General features: G+C 39.2%; 1 protein-coding gene across 1 annotated transcript; it reads right to left on the bottom strand.

Moving 5' to 3' along the window:
• Window positions 1-4158: 4158 nt before the first annotated feature.
• gas1b (growth arrest-specific 1b) lies at window positions 4159-7283 on the bottom strand. Its single transcript, XM_053485994.1, has one exon. It carries the CDS (start codon window positions 6450-6452, stop codon window positions 5691-5693), a length of 762 nt encoding a protein of 253 aa, XP_053341969.1. The 5' UTR covers window positions 6453-7283; the 3' UTR covers window positions 4159-5690.
• Between the last annotated feature and the right edge of the window lie 10704 nt (window positions 7284-17987).

The following is a 17987-nucleotide window of genomic DNA, read 5'->3' as shown; positions in this document are numbered from 1 at the left end:
CTTACGGGCCCCTGGAGGTCAGGTTAATAGAGTAGCACTCCTAGCTTCCCATTGAGCTCCTGAGGAGCTTCTTTGAGCGTTAATAGGCCTCCAGCTTTGGAGCATCAGCTTATGGTAATGGGTCTGAACTGACAGCAACTTCGTTCAAACACCACCTCCTCTTCACACCATAAGTGATGATGTCATGGATGGTTGAACTCAAAGTTCTATCAGCATGACAAATTTAACATTTTAAATACTGTTCATCTATGATAACTAAAAAACATAAATCCTCTGAGTTTGAAAAGTAGGGAAAGGTTCACCCACATGAAATGTATTAAAATTCTGACTCTCAGCGAGAACAGAGGTTTCTTTCTGGCATGTACTGGATGGAGTGTAGGGGGGTAGTGTGTTGGGTAGCACTAAAATGAACAGGTCAGCCCCCTTTAATTCAAACTGAGGAAAAAAACTCAGGGAAAAAAGATGAGGGGGAGGGGTGGTGTCATATAGGCATCTGAGCTGAGTCAGATCCCAACCCCTCAGAGGTCACGGCAGCCATTGAAATGTCGAAAAGCTGTCACGCCACATTACCTTTCCCATCTGCCCCAACAGCATGAAAATTAAGTTATGCCCTGTTTTTTCGCGCTCTCTCTCTCTTCTCCTTTCTACTTGAGTAGCGTCTCTGCATTTTTGTGCACACCTTTGCTTCTTTTCAATCTGATGTTAGACATTGTTGGATCTGATTGTGATAAAGGGACCACAGTGCAACGGGTCAGTCGGAATGATTCAACTTTCCCGCCCTTGAACTGCAAAGTTTTCTTCTTATGTTAACTAAATACCTTGGATCTGGTACTCACTTTTTTCCTCAGGCAGTTTATGTGCAGGACTGTTTTCAAGGGCTGATTTGTTTATCCCCTGGTTGGCTGCATAACAGGGCCTCTGAGGAGCTGTTAAACCACATGGCACAGTGCCCACTCCAGTGGTATGTTGTTTATGGCTTGTTCATCAAAAGCGCATGAGGCCTGGAAAAAGCATCAGTGCCAAGGCAAAGGCAGTGAGCAACATTTATAGTGTTAATTATAGGCTTTTAGTGGTTTGCCTCTTGATGTCAGCCACCATAAATTTTAGATGATTGGAATATTTCCAAGCCTTGCTCTTGCCCAATGTTTAAAATAAATACTTGCATATTGACATCCAAAACTGCTACTAATACACAATTTGGGAGGTTGCTTTCATATTTTACTCATATTAGACCATGTCCTTCCTAATTCCCTTATTTCTTCACTTTCCTTTAGTGAGGTTTAAATGGAATTAGCATTGGCATTTCAAAATTCAAATCAGCTCTTAAGTAAAGCTGGCAGTCATGCACTCGACATGGCAGTGTAGGCCAAGAACTGTGAGTTTGTGAAATACACCACAGCGGGCCTTGACCTGAGAGACAGTGACAGGGCTGGGATTCAGCTTCACACTCATTTCTGATTTAAGAAATAATGACATGTTTGTGTTAAAAGTTGTTTAAATAATGATTATAAAGCTTTTCAGTTATAAAGTTGTAGGGTTTTTTGTCGTTTTCACTGAACTTCAGTAAGAATCAATTAGAAAGGTTTTCATGTTATAAATCCTCAGGCCAATACAACTACATGGAGAATAAATGCAGTAGTGGTTGTGCAAATATAGCAAACTGGGGAGACCTTATAACCATTTTTATATATTATTTGTGTTTTTTTCCCAAGAAGACATTCTTATTTTTATTCGTTGATTTCTGTTTCTGATTAGTTTGTGATTTGATCTGTATATAGTTTGTTATCCATGATGTTCAAATATTCTCATCTATTGCTGAACAGGATTATCTATAAAATGAACAGATTTTAAATGAGGAATTATTAACATTACAAAGTAAATATAGATTTTTCTTTTTGTTTGATTTGTAGATTTTGTTTTAGGTTTAAAAGATAAGTACTATACTTGATAATGCAGCAAAAGCACAATATATTTTTGAGTCAGAACAAAAACCATTTTTTTTCTTTTTAAAAAATCCTCATGCTGGATTGAATGAGCTAAATGATTAGAATGCTCCATGGTCAGCGCTTTCAGAAGATTTCCCCGCTGTCTTTGTGAAGGAGGCATCAGTGTGAATGAAGTGCCTGGTCATTGTATGCTGCTTCCATTGTGTGTTTGCCATTAGCATGACACAAGTGCCACTCGACCTCCCCATTTATTAATCCTGAGGACTCTTGTCCTCTGCTGTTTCACAGTGGGGGAACATCATGGCTGCCATGCATCTCTGCAGCTACTCTTGCATGAGAAGTACAACAGAAACTGACACCACACAACAGCCTGAACTACTACTACCCCGACGTGAGATAATTAACATTGCTGGCCTTATCAATATGTTAAAATCACGGGTTTCTGTCATTCAGACATAGGTCACCTGAAAAATCAATGTTCCTCACAGCTTCGTTCAGACATACCCATGAGTGTGATACAGAGCCATGGTACACATGTGATATTTGCCATTCTGCAGTGCTTTCTTGTTATTGCTGTTTCTCCAAATCGATCATGTTTTTTCATGTATCATCTATCCTTTTTTCAAGCTTCCAAATAATGCCTAGGAAAATGCTGATGCTTTTAAAGTGTGATTTCCTAGGCTGCTGCGATCGACTATACGTCACACATTCTGTCATGCTCATCTTGTGTGTACAGTACTTATCAGGCATAAAGACTGAAAGTGACACGTAAATAGGTCCAACTTAGTAAAATCACCATCACAAAAAGGTGACCAGAAGCCAACTTGATTATAGATTAACAGAAAGAATTGCATGCGTGCTGAAACCTTAAAAGCTTTCAAAAACATAGAAGGGTTACAAATCTTAAATCCACTGATGAACGCTTTAGTCTAAGAATTGTTATTAAGTATTTGGTACTATTTTTTAAGTGGCATCTTCCGTAAATTCTACCCTGCACACACACACACACACACACACACACACACACACACAGTAACCACAAAAGATTGTGTTTGTGACAGCCACTTATGGCCTCATTCATCTGGACAGAGCTTGTTCTCCCCTCTAGAGTGAGCAAAGACTTTAAATAAACACTTGACTGAGGACAAATAAATGAGCCGAGGCACTGCTTGGATCATGTCTCCTGCCTCTGATCCCTTTCATAGTCACCCCCTCTACAACCCTTAATGTGGAACAGGAACTAACACTTACTGCTTCTGTAAACATTTGTGTTTACAGGTCAAGTTTAAACCCCCTCCAACACACACATGCGTACACACACTCACACACACATACACGCTTTGTTTCTGCAGAATGCAATGTTTTGATTCAATTATGAGACCCTCTCTGTATGCAAATGTTTTTAGAAAAACACAGCAAGTCTTGATTTTGTTCTAGTCAGGTTTCTAAATTGATCAGAAAGGTTTCTATTAGTCACAATTCTTTTTTAATCTAAATAAATGTTAATGTTTGATTGCTGGAAGAAGAGCACTTGATGTTTCTCCCTAAATGCTTGCTGTATGTAAAATACCCTGAACAGTAGCAGTAGTACAGTTACACTTCTTATGAACTACATTATAGACTCCAAATCTATGAGGGGCATTCGAGTCATAAGGGCTTGTAATGAAATTTCTAGTAAATGAAGGCAGAAAACCAATTGATATCTGATTCTTAGTCCCAGTAAAACATTTGAATGGTGCAAACATTCTGTATGTTCTTGAATGATGATCAGAGTCGAGGTGGCTGAAAGCCCACTGTCGTCGTTCCTATAAACATTCAAGAGTGGAATGCCTCATCTTTAAAATTGATGGATAACTTTTTGCCAACATGCAGAAGAGACACATCTGTGAACTATACTCACAATCACTCACGAACACCACATGTACACTACAGGAACTTGACTGGGATTATTGTTCTGAACTCACTCCAAGCCTGATTCTGCACAATCTAAAGTCCCAGTTTGGTTTCAGAGGAATCCAGAGGTGTCAGTTAATCAGCGACAATCACTGACTGTAGCTCACCTGATGAATTGGGCAATGCTTTATAGCTACATGGCAATTGTAACACTATCTGTAATTATAATAAGGCATCTTGCATGTATTACATACATAATTATGTATTTTCCCTGTTATGCATTATTCAAATAAAATCCAAGACAACAGACAGTAGCTCATAGATTTCACATTGAACAAATTTTATGCCCACATGTATAACACAAAACTCCATTTTCCAATTTCATTCGCAAAAAAAATATCTGTACATAATAGCATATGATATAAATGCACGCAAGTTACTCTTGTGTATAGATCTCTCTCATATACAAAAATACTTCCATTTCCATGTCATAACTCTTATCTGTATTACACAATAATTTAATTTCTTGTGATGCACAGTCCTCACCCATCAGTATCAAGAGGCACAATGCTAAGTGGCATAAACAATGACATTCAGGCATTTCACAATCATTAAATTTTTGCTTGTCTGTTTGTCTCATTTCCTTTTAGCAATGCTGTAACAGGGTGCACTCTATTAACTGAAGTATTGCGATTGTGTAATGGACGAGGCCAATGATTCATCAACATCATTGTGACTTACATTTTAAAGTTTGTGAAATCATATGCATGCTGTGATTCATCAAAACCCCAGAAAGTAACAAACACAAGCAGTTCCAGCATTTTGTTACAAATAGTATTTTTTTACTAGCTGTGCCAGCTTTTCTGACTTTATGTATTTTGCCATGTGACCACAAGATTAATAAGCAGACGTAATATATTTCTTTGGATATTACTTTCATATATCTGTTTTTGCCATTATGCATGCATATGTACCTGGAGTTTTTTGGAAAGACATTTTAGTATATAAAGAATATAGGAATTCACTCTTGGATTCTAGGTGTGAAATATCTAAGAAATATAGAGCGTTTCATGATGGCATTGTTTATCGTTGCATAAGCAGTTAACTATGGATGTAGGCATTGAAACCAAACAAATTAAATTTTTAAAGATATTTTCATTTGCCAATAAGCTTACTGTTCCACAGTCTTTATCTGGTGCATGGGTTGGCATAATCACAGCAGACAAAATTGCAATAATCTTTCACAAATAATATATCGTGTAGCCCTGGAATCAGAAGTCCATGTAATTTACAGTCCAAACCTGTATGGATGTACTCAAATGTCATGTTTATAGTCACAAATGTTGATCAATTATGGATTCATGGCTGTGACTTTGAATGTTGGTATCTGGGCTAATACTAACCTCATGTAATGTTTTATTGTGTCTAAAAATTTCTCATATGTCCACACTTTATTTCCTCAGTGCAGGACAGTTTGCACATGCTTGCAGAGGCTTGCCGAGCGTTGCTTTAGATAAGGCTTTATTTAGATTGGAGCACTCATTTTATTTGATAGGATAAGGTTCATCCATGTGCCATTCGGCACATCAGGCGACAGATACTCCCCACCCTGGACATCTATCCGTTGCTCCTGTGGCAGTTACTCACTGGGTCAGTGTGCCAGCTGGACGCTGGATCGCGTCTGAGCACTTGGGGGTGAAGATCCATCCTTAGAGATCCAACAGTGGCAGACCGGCTGCGTCTGGGCTCGCACCTGGGACCTCCTGATCAGCAGTCCAAAACCTTAACTGCCCCACACATTCAATAAATACAACATCTGCCCCAGTGCGAGTCACTGTTGTCATTTTACATTCACTGAAGAAGCTTCAGAACTAAAATGGTGGAGGTCATTATCAAACTTGTGTGTGCCCTGGACACTCCGTCTGCGCTGTCCTCTGCCTCATCATAGTCATCCTCGAGCTCGTCCTCATCGTCCGAAAGCCCGCTGCCCGCGTCCGGGTGTTCAAGGGCGTCTGAGCACAAGTTCATCATGCTGCCCTTAACGTGCTCGCAGATGGTCCTCTCGGCGCCGTCGCACTCGCACGTGTCCAACAGGCGCGCCTTGGGGACGGAGCGCAGGCGCTCGATGACCCGCCGACACTCCGTGGAGCAGCGTTCTCCGCCGAACAGCGCGCGGCAGTGGAACACGTAGTCACGCATGGCCGCGCCGCACTCCGCATCGCCCTCGCACGCGCGCCGCGCTTCCGTGCATCCCGTGCGGCTGATCCGCGGCATGCACGGCTCGATGCGGCGCTTGGCGTTTACGCACATCGCGTCCGTGGCGCACTCGCAGTGTTCGAGTCCCGGGCCGCTGGCGGTCAGATTGAGCTGTAGGATGGACGAGATGCAGTGACTCGGGCACTTCTTCCTGTGCCCGTTAATCACGGGACCGCACGCGCGCGTGTACTGCGCGTAAGCGTAATGGCACTCCGGTTCTGACTGGCACTTTATGATGGCCTGCCAGCAGATCAGACGGTGACCGTGAACCGGAGACGCAACGGACACGGCATCCAAACACACCAGCGTTAAACCGGCAGTCCAAATAAACACTCGTACACACGCACTGATGGGCATCCTGACTCACTGACTCACTGGGATTCGACTCTTTAGAACACAGCACTTGAATCAAAGTCTGCAGCACATCCCGAAATCCCGTCTACAGTTCCAACACAAAATATATTCACAGGTCCGTATTAGTCCATTTTTATTTAATGACTTCTATAATATCTCTCATTTTAAGTCATAACAGCACATCGTAAAGTTTACGAGCACTGTCTGCTACACACTGCAATGTATAACCCGTTTGAGGGAGAAAAAAAAAACTTGGTGCAATTACAAATAAAATCATAAAATGAAAGATTAAATCGTTGATGCCTTAAAAAACATTTGGTTCTACACCAGCCTGGCTCAGAGATCCCTGGTTAGTATAGTCCAGCCAGCACACGTCGGTCCAGCTGCAGTAGATCCCGCCGTGTGTCCGAGATCCACTCTGAGCTAAACACGGACTACGCATTTAGATTTGTCCTTTTCGCATCCACATCCACGGATATGCCAGGCGTTCTGTCCAATCCTCCATGCTGTAAACTTTTGGATTCCGAGCTGGTCACGAATCACCAGATAAATTCCACCATAAAAGAAAGTTTCGTGAAGTTTTTTTCTTTTTCTTTTTGTAAGCAGTTTGTCTACATTTTCCCGCCCAGAGGCAACATTTTGATGCAGTCAACTTTTCATCCTCGGCAAGACTGAGGCGAGAATGTCGGGCTGCGAGCCAAACCACAAACAGCTGTAGCATGTAGCATGTAGTAAGTCAGAACAGTACGCCACCTTCAGCTTTGACTACATGTGTAATAAGTTAGTGTGCGGGTTTAGACGCAGAGCCTCGGAGCCCCGTTGGTTCTGCTGCGCTGTTGTGATTTCGCAGTCATTTCGGAGGGGGCGGGGTTTTTGTTGGGGCGGTTGGGGGGGGGGTGATGGGGGGGTCAAGAACGTAACAAAGGGGCAGGGGTTTTGGGTAGGGGGATGGGGAAGATCTTTGGTCTAAAGTACTTTCAGCTCCAGTAAATTTACTCGTCTTGCAAGGTTTCCACAATCTTTAGGTCCACTCTGAAGAAAAAGTTTTTTTTCTTATTGTTTAATCCAATTCAATAAAATTGTATTTGTATGGCGCTTTTAACAATGGTCATTGTCGTAAAGCAGCTTTACAGAATCAAATAAGAATTATGGAACTGTGTATGAAATGTGAAAAATATGTACAACTCAAAATGATCAAATTGCCTTACTGTTTACCTAATGTGTTATTCTTTAATATTGAATATATTTATACATGTTTATAAACTGAGATTGATGTTATTTACAATTTAATCAATGTTTTTTTGGTTAAATTTCATGCCAATAAATCCCTTCTGAACTGAACTGAACTGAGAGAGAGAGAAAGAGGTATGGGTTTAACAAAAACAATAATGTAAATGGGTACTATATTGATTTCATTGTTTCTTTAGGATAAAAAAAAACAGATGACAACAGCAACACTGATTTACCAACTCAACTAGACCATCCTATTTAGCAAAGTACACTGCATATTACACAGTTTTGCCCTACTGTCTTTTACAATGTTTAATATTTCAAAATTCCAACTGTCTACAAACATCAAACGATATGATTACATTTGAATTACTAGCAATTTTTCTCTTGCACTGAAAACAAGATCATAACACAGAGACTCTTGTGCCTGTGACCCAGTAAGGTGTTATTCCTGTGGGAATTCCCTCTCCATCACATTTGGTATCTAGCCAAAGCCTGGACAGCACAAGGGGCTCCTTTGAACCTCTATGGTTGGTTTGACTCCCTATAGAGCGAATAGGCAGCTGTTGCAACACATGGTAACCCTCTTCCCTTCTCTTCTCACCCACAAAACAGCCTGGTCCACACACTGACTTCTCCACACACCAAAAGCCATTATTTACTCAGGCACAAATGCATATGGACCACACACACACACACACACACACACAGTGTATAGAGACTTGACTGCAATGCTAAGATAAAGTCCTAAACTGAAAGTCGGATTATCATAATAATAACATGCTTACAGTTATATGATTGAATAGAGCATATGTGAATGTCTAAGTGAGGTCTTTTATATCTCATTTAAATGTGAGAAACAGAAACAAACAGTGAAAGAAATAGACATTATTCTGCAACTATCACATCTTGAAATAAATAATACAGTTTATGAGCAGAGCAGGTTCTTCTGTCACTGGGTCACCTATGTTAAATTCAGTATACTGTATCTCTCTAGCATCAGTACCGAAGGTAGCTATCTCCATTTTTACCCTCCTTCATCCTAAAAAAAATTAGAGAACTCATTTGGGGAGGTTAAAAACGAATAACAGTTCCTTTACAAAATTAACCCTGGCATAATCACGTCTGACATTCCTCAGCATTTGGAAAGAGCAAATCATTTCCACAATAACTATCAAGTGCCGTGGTTTAAAATTTATAAAACAGAGCTGTTTTGTTTCAAGTTAAAATAACAAATTTTTCAATTTCAGATTTAAATGACAAAATCCTAGGAATGCAAGATGTCTCTGGCCAGGGATTACTTATCTATTTTTTATTTAGAAATGACAAGAAAAGATCAGAAAGTGAAGCCAGTATTACACAGTGCTTTTATGCCTAGTCATATAATAACTCCATGATATTGCAGGAAGTCACATAGTATATACAGTACAATGCTGTTCAGGTAAAAAATCCCAGTGCTTAGTATTTTCTTGAGAACAAATTTATAATAAAAATAAGCTTTTTTGTCCCTAGTTATACTGTGGTTTTAATGTCCCTAGTTATACTGTCCCTAGTTATAGATGTCCCTAGTTAAATGTCCCTAAGATATGAGGGGCCTGAGTTTCGCCACGGCAAGCACCACTCACATTTTTTTCAGGAAATGTACCTCTCTAGTTACAGTATACTGTGGTTTTAAACAACAAACAGCAATTTCTGTATGTGAGAATTTAATAAGAAAATATACTGTGTCTTATAAAAAAAATATGTAAACTGAGGATGTGGGACACAGGTGTATGTGCATGTCTGTGTGGTGCCAGTCAATGGACTAAATGGATGTGTCCCATTTAGGATGTCTTCCCTCTTAATACCCAGTTATCCGGACATAGGCCTTGGATCTCATGCAACCCTGATCGGGATAAAGTGGTAACTGAAAGTGAGTGAGTGATTTTGAACTTTTTGTTAGTTTATAGAAGCTATAAACTGTAATCCTTTTACAAGGCCTCTTGTATCAATAAACTAAACAAGAAAAAATAACTACAGTTTGTCATGTTATGAAAAAAAACTAGAAGTCATAAATCTGCTGTTATAGTGAATGAAATACCCACTGTCCAATTTCAGATGTTCAGATTTTAAGTACTGTAATATGATCTAAGCAATAACTCATGATATTTTTTTACATCCTTCTCTTTTGATTAGTTGTTAAAAACAGAAACCCATGCTTGATGGATCCAGTCCAATAAAAAGATTATTTCATGCTTAAATATCCTGTGTCACTCTGAAATGCCTGTGTGTTGAAAGCAGGAAAACGGGCAAGCTTAAGGAGTTGCACAGACAGGATATGCACAGTCAGGTCCATACATTTTGAGACAGACAAAGACTTTTTTCTGGCAAGTGGCCTCTATACACTACCACATATAATTTTAAATGTAACCCTCAAGATGTGAGCAAGGCAAGACTTTCAACTGTAATTTGGCAAAAGTATACACAGTCCACTATATTATATATAATATACAATCACTTGTTAGTATAAAACTGTAAAGCTGGCTTGTACAGTGATTATATAAACTGTATATAAACAGTGAGGTCAATAAGTATTTGATCACCCTGTGATTTTGCAAGTTCTCTTACTTAGAAATCATGGTGGGGTCTACAATGTTCAGCATAGGTGCATTTCCACCTATATATTAAAAACACAAGTGATTAAGATATTAAAGTATTTATGCAAAATTCTATCCTGATTAAAATGGTTAATTTCTACATACAGCTTGCCAAACTGAAAAAATTCTGCAGTATCCCACTATTAATTCAGATATTTCAATAATCCACAGCCAAATAATATCCACAACCATGTGACCTCATTTACTGCGATTGAGCAACTCACAATCTAATTACAAAGGCTTCTAAGTCACTCATTTGGTGTGTTGGAAAAAAGAATACATAGATTACTGTAGGAATGAGGTCCTTTAGCCCTGGACACCTCTGCATTGTTGTAGTGTGTGCCAAATAATGTGGTAAATTCACTTAGAAGAGACAACTAGTTAAGGAGAAAACTTGAAAAGAATGTTGCATATTTATGAAAGTAGAAGTCTAACTTTCCAATTTCCTTCTACTTTGAAAAACGACTAGCTCAGATGTGGCAGCTCCAGGAAATGTTGTATAATGATGATTCCAGAGCGGGATGCCAATTTTGCTGTAAAAAGAAAAAGAATCGAGTCGAATAGTCTCTTGCCGGTGGGCCAACAGCCTCAGCGTCTCCATTGCTGTCACAACTGATTACACACACTGCATCCTTACTGCCAAAACGGATTCATGAGACCCTCCCTCATCCAAAAGGTTCCCAAAAGGCTTGGATGTGAAAAAGTTGCCAAAACAGCCTGGATCATGCATTTTATTTTGTTCTCTTCGCGTTAGTAGAAACAGCTGCTAACCGTCTATCAATCTCTTCTTCATTTCTTGCTTTTTGCTGCACTGTTTATTTAACTGTCTGCTATGGTTTCATATCTTAAGCAAATGATTCTGAATGAGTTTTTGCGTCTGCACTGATAGAGGCCACGTTAAGCTTTGAATATGAGAACCATATGCTACTGTATACCCTACATAGCAAATGTTTGGAATTCCTCCTGTTTGACTGCGACAGCCATGATATCTAAGCAGTTGCGTTGCTTGAAGTACGTAGATGTGACAGACAGTGTGAGAAGACACTTAGCTGATCAGAGCCTCGGTGGCATAAAAAGCACTGCTCATGTGATACTTGATTTATCACTTAACTAGGGACTTTTGCTGTAGCCTCTGTAGAAATTAGTGTGGATAAATGGAGGGGGAAAGTATTGAGCCTTCTTTGGCATGGTTTCAGCTAGAAACAGGGCTGATTTTAGTTCCTGGGTTGTAGCTCCTGACATCATTTTAGTTTCTGTATGGGAGGGCCTTGTGCTTTTAGACATTTAAAACCTCACATCAAAACAGTACATTATTATTGTACTAAAATAAAGAACATTCTCCAAACATGTACCTCAGCCACCCTGGTAAGCTTGTATTAGTAACTGGTGCATAATGGACACCAACTCCTTGAATCAGAAATAAGGAGCGGAGCATCTATGGGGGAGCGGAGTGGGTTTTACAATTGGTTTAATGTCTACATTCACCAGAGGATGGTACTGAAAGGTACCTGGAGGAAGCCCACCAAACACAGGGAGAACATGCAAACCCCATGCACACAGAGGCTGGAATTGAACCTGGGGATGGAGTGTGTGTGTGTGTGTGTGGGGGGGGGGGGGGGGGGGGTGATGATAACCATACACACTCACTCTCTCTCTCACACACACACAAGATACATTTTGAAGGATTCCCTAAAATCCTCCTGCTGCCGACATTTGAAGACAAGGTTTACTTTTGGGTGGTTAAATATTAGTCAGCATTTACACTTCTTGTTTCACTAAGGACTAGGACATGCAAGTGTGACTTGTTTGAAACAAATATTGTACTTTGTGGTTAGCCAGTTTGCTTTTCTCCTGCCACTTACATTCTTTGATAGGAACACACACCTCACATAGACATACATGGCGGTGGTGAACTGTCAGACAGAGGCACTTTTGTTCCCATAGGAAAATCCCTCCCTTTCCCACAAAGAAACCAGGAACCAGGAACGCAGGCAAGCCAAGAAAGACGTTTATGTTCCACAAAATACACATGAAAGCAGGTCTGAGTGGTTGCAGAGAAGGTGGTTGGGAACCAGGTCAAAAACGTTCAAGAAATAAAGTCTTGACTGAAGTGGTGATGTGATGAGGAGAGAGAATGTTAGATGAAGAAAAGCTAATACTCACCTAAAACAACACAATAACCAGGAGGCAGTGGAGCAAAACCACAGCAAGCCAAACAAAGAGGAGAGGAATCACAATCCTTAATAGTAACAACATACAGCTCTGCTGCTCGTGAAATGGCTGTAAACACAGAACTCAGCACACTTACTTGTTTACACTGTGGCTTTTTAGAGGGTCTTTGAATGGTGTTTGCACCAGCTGCATTTTCAGTGTCAGGAGGGCTTGATCTCAGAGCTTGTAGGAATGCAACTGCTGTTTCTAGATTAGTTTTATAGAGATTTGATCAGTCCACTTTTTCAAAGGAAATAACAGCAAATTATTTTGACGTAAAATTGTAAATGATAAATAGGAAAAAGTAATTGGCCATAAGTATTAATTGAGTTCAGTGAAAACACATATATCAAATATCAGACAAGAGGACTTGATGCCAGATCAACTCAGAGGATCACAAATACAAATCATGGGGCACTTCAAAGTCAGTCCAGTCCAAGATAACCAAGGCTGTATATGGGGGGACAAAAGAAAAAAGAAAAGAAGTAAATACCCAGTAGTAAAGGTAGTAGTGAATACCCAGAGGATGGGGAGAACATGCACACAGACCTGGGGCGGAAATCAACCCCATACCCTGGAGGTGCAAGGCTGCAGAGGGGCGGCCACATCAGCCCTGCAATGGATTGGCGCCACGTCTAGGGTTTACCCCGCCTCGTGCCCAAAGTCTCCTGGAATAGACTTCAGACCCCCTGCGACCCTGTATATAGGATAAGGCCTATTTCTTTTTTTATCCTTGTAGTATGTCAAGATATCAGAAGATACCACTGTGTGTCTATTCATAGGTCCGATTCTGTGAAAGCTGTTGGACTTATTGGGTTGCTATACAACCCAATGAGTTTGTTATTATAAGTTGGGTTGCTCTGTTGCTAAACAAAGTACAACAGTACTCTGTTTGGAATCTGGTGCCATACTGTCAATATACATGCCATTAGTGTGCTGTTGGACAAAACCACTGACTGTTTACTCGGTTGCGGTCTGGGAAGCGATTCCGCTCCTTGAAGGCCAACACAGAGAGACTGAGGAGGAGCTTCTTCCCGCAGGCGATAAGGTCTCTCAACCACAACCACACCACTATGCAGAACTACACAATATTTTCATAATTGGTCAAATCCATCAATCTTCTTACATCCATGAACACTATGGACAATTACACGCTCACCTACCTTCATATATACACTACATGTCGTACGTTACATCCTGGACCATTGCACAAAGACACTTTAATAACTTTGCACACCTACCTTCACAACTACACTACATTTTACAGTTTTACGTTTACATCCTGGACCAGTGCACAAAGTCACTTTAATAACCTCTGCACTAAGACACTTTGTTCCATGCATATTTGCACACACCGTAAAGTATATTTCAATTTGCACAGTATATTTCTATTTTGTACATCCTATTTCTATTTTTATTTTTAGTTCTATTTTTTCATAGCACATTTCTATTTTTATTTTTAGTTCTATTTTTCCTAGTTTAATTTAATTTTGTAATTTAATTTCTATCGTATTTCTTTTATTCATATTTATTTCTTATTTGTAAAATTTAACTCTCTTCTAGGGTCAATGGCAGTCGTATAATACATTTCACTACATTTCGTACTGTGTATGTTTGTGTATGTGACAAATAAAATTTGAATTTGAATTTGATTTGAATTTGAAACCATGGTTTCCATGGTCCTGGGTGGTCTGAATAGTTGCTCACAGTCACTTCAACACACGGTTTATGTTAAATTTATACAACCGTGTTTAGTGTTTTATTAAATCACATGTACTCATTGATAAAAAACTTACACCAGAAAAGTAGAGGCTTAAAGAAGAACAGACATAACATATATACAGATATATACAGATCATTTTATTAATGATCACTTTACAAAAAAGAGATACAAAGCATCAAACAATAAAATCAAACAGTTACAATACAATACAATAATAAAAATAGTAAGTTCAAATGAATATTATTGTAGTTAAAAAAAAAATTCTTTCTCAATATAGAATTTAAAAGTGGAGACAGTCAATTTTACGAATGTTCTCAGGGAGAGAGTTCCAAAGGCAGGGGCTAATGCTATGCAGATGAAAGAATGAAGACCGAGTAACATTGTTAATGTGTTACAAAAGATAGCGTGCTGTCCAAGATGACATCCAGACTCTTAACCTGAGGGAAGGGAGAAACTATGGCTAATAGTCAAAGAGAAATAGTAAAATTTTGCCAATGTAGATGTAATACTCTACCGATGAGGAGGACCTCAGCTTTAACACTATTGACTTTAACAAAGCTGCAAGAGAACCAGAATTTCATTTCTAATAAACATTAGGAGAGGGAATAGGGCGAAAGAGTAGAGGAACCCTTGGTGGATGAATAGAGCGTAATAAGGATATTGAATGCTAAATTTTCAAAACATTTACAAGGTAAATAAAAAATAGAAGGGGGGCCAGGACAGGACCTTGAGGAACCCTGATCCTGACTGGTAAAAAATATTGGCATCTAAAAATTTTTAAGTTGAACAAAATGAGTGCATTGTTGTACAATCTAAGCATATGTATGCATGCACTGCTTTTTTCATGTTGATCATTTCCCTCTTCCCACAAAACGTTTACATCAAGACACCCTCGGTTCTAAGGATAATCTCACATGTATACTATAGGCCTGTACCTAAGAATTGTAATCATAAGGAACATCTATTTAACACACATACACGTTTGACTTCAAATGGTACAGTGGAAGACTAATGCATTACATTTCCATTATCTGGTGACATATTGGGTTCATTTCGGGTGTTTTTGGTTCCTCTTCATATCTCTCCCTTTTAGGGAGATCTTGCCACCTATGCTTAATCTACATCCTGATTTTTGTATAGTTGCTTTATTGCAATATTTGTTATAAAAAGCACTGAATTGGTTTAAAGACCACCTTACCTGAAGACCTTAATAGAATCTCTCCCAATTAGAACACTTTTAAGAGAAACATGCTTTAAGGGCAAAATAAACCAGATCTAGGAGGACTAGCTTTTCATTCAGTCCTAAAGCAGACTTTTCACTGTTGTGTGTTTGATATAAAAGGACAGGAGAAGAGTGTTCATGGTGGTCCAGGCAGACATCCATGAAAGATCTCCCCATTGCACACACACACACTTGACTATGTTTGGTTTTGAAGCTAAGATATTTAAGGCGTCTCTAAGGACACTGTAACCTCAGTTTGACCCACTCACATAGACATAGATCCACATTTAAAAAGTTTGTAGTGATTTGTATTCTTATAGCATCATATAAAAATATTTTATCTAATGGAAACTAGGCACTAATGCATTCACCAAACACATCATTAGGAAGACTATACTAATAGTCCCTCCTTTGCTCTCAAAACAGACTCAATTCTTTGTGGTACAAATTTTAAAAGATTCAACATTTGTGATTGCATCATGTAGTTCCTGCAGATTTTCAGACAAACTTTGGCTATGTTTATGTTACAAGCCACATTTCACAATTCAGATTTTTGGATCAGATTTGCATGTCATATAGTACATTCGCAATTACAAGTGCTTTTTATCTGATTCTGATGAGGATGCGTCTGTTCTCTGAAATGGTACGCATGCACACATTGATGAGTCTTATGCTTCTGCCATATATGTTAAAATATTCCATGTGTTTGACTTTGTGTGACCATTCATTTGTTTCAAACACTGGATGCAATTTTATATGGCAAGCAGTTAGTCGACTATATTTGCTCCCATGAAATTACCAAGCAGCCAGTGCTGACTGACATTAGCGAGCGCCCCATGCATTCAAAGAGGCAAAAAAGTCACATGACAGCACATCGGATATGTATCTGTTCTAGGACCACATACGAAAATCTCAGATCCGATTTGAAAAACATCAAATTTGTGCGTTCAGAGAGCGTTCAATTTTTTAAGAGTAAAAAATTGGAATTGCGACACTTCAGGCTGGTAATGTGAATGGAGCCTTTCATGCTGTGAATGTCTGGCTGTACCACATCCCAAAGATGCTTAACTGGACTCAGATGTGGTAACTGGGATGGCTGATGGATGGTCTTTTGAAATATGTCATTTTTATTTGGATTATTTACACCATTGTACATTAATACTGAAGACATCCAGCCTTTAAACAAACACGTATGGAATTACATGGTAAACACGAGGTACTCACCTGGAATGGTTTTCAATTCCCAAATGTGCCTTGTTAAGAGTTAATTAAATAAATGTTTAAAATTAAATAAATTTAAAACTAAAATTAAATAAATGTTTAAAACTGAAATTAAATGTTTTGTTACACACAACCTTCTGTGTCAGAGAAAAATACAACGGCCACTCAAAAAACTGATTGACATTTATAGTGATGAGACTCTAAAACATCGGAATGGTGAAATCATTCCACTGATTATTTAGTGATTGGAACTCCTGATCCTTTAGAGTCAATGAATAACTTCATCTGTTTATGACACAAACACCATTTGCATTTACAGCTACTCGGCTGGGAGATAATGCCACATCCCCAGTACAGTAGTGACCTCACTCCAAGCCTTTTCTACATCTTTAGAGCCATTAAAGCAGTTCCTGGGGGGACAGCAATGTGAAGGAGGAAGTCCGACCATGGCTCTGGCAAACTGAGAAAACTTTCTACCTTGATGGTATCCAGACACTAGTGAAACGCTGGGATAAGTGCATTCACTATAGCACGGGATTATATAGAGAAATTGGAGTAAATTGGAGCACTCAGACATTCACAGAGACACACAGACACACACACGAGTGACAAGAGCGCAAGAGAATAGAATAGCCAGTCTAAGGATCAAACCGCAATATCTAAATATTGACTCTGTGACTTGTAATCATGTTTGGTTTGTGGACAGTGAAAATAAGCACAAGTATGTGTTTGTGTGAGAGCCTGTCTTTTTATAGAGGTACTTAACAAGGACAAATATGCCCTTAAACACAAGCTCAAGGCATGAATACCACACAATTAATGTAATGTAATGTAATGAAGTTACTGTAAGCACACCAGCCATCTGAATGTTCATAAAAATATGGGGTTTATAAACGTCTCCTCAGTGTGTATGTGACACTGATAGTGGAATAAACATTATGTGGGTGGCCTAGGTAAAAATAGTGCTTTACTTTTGAACTAAAGAGAACTATTGGTCTCCTGACATTCTCTAACCCACACATTCCTCCAGCAGTATTTAATACAGACTGTAATGGTCTACACTGTGAGAGAACTCTAACAGGGCATTTATTCGGTTTGAAAGGTAAAAGCACACCACTGGATTCTTGGCAGATGCTGGTGGAACCACAGCAGATTATTCTTTACCAAACAGACACAGTCATTAAACCAAACACTTCAACTATTTGTACATTGTCTGTACCCACTTACTTACTGTGGACAGATTCAAAAGTTCAAAATTCCTCCACAATCGTAAAGGACCTCACCTGAATACCTTC

This window comes from Clarias gariepinus, chromosome 24 (assembly GCF_024256425.1).
Source record: "Clarias gariepinus isolate MV-2021 ecotype Netherlands chromosome 24, CGAR_prim_01v2, whole genome shotgun sequence".
NCBI classification, from domain to species: domain Eukaryota; kingdom Metazoa; phylum Chordata; class Actinopteri; order Siluriformes; family Clariidae; genus Clarias; species Clarias gariepinus.
The sequence above is the reverse complement of the archived record's forward strand: the minus strand, read 5'-3'. Positions and strand labels throughout refer to the sequence as shown.

What these genes read in the sequence shown, in the direction of transcription:
- gas1b (XM_053485994.1), bottom strand. Translation starts at nt 6,452, where the DNA reads ATGCCCATCAGTGCGTGTGTACGAGTGTTTATTTGGACTGCCGGTTTA.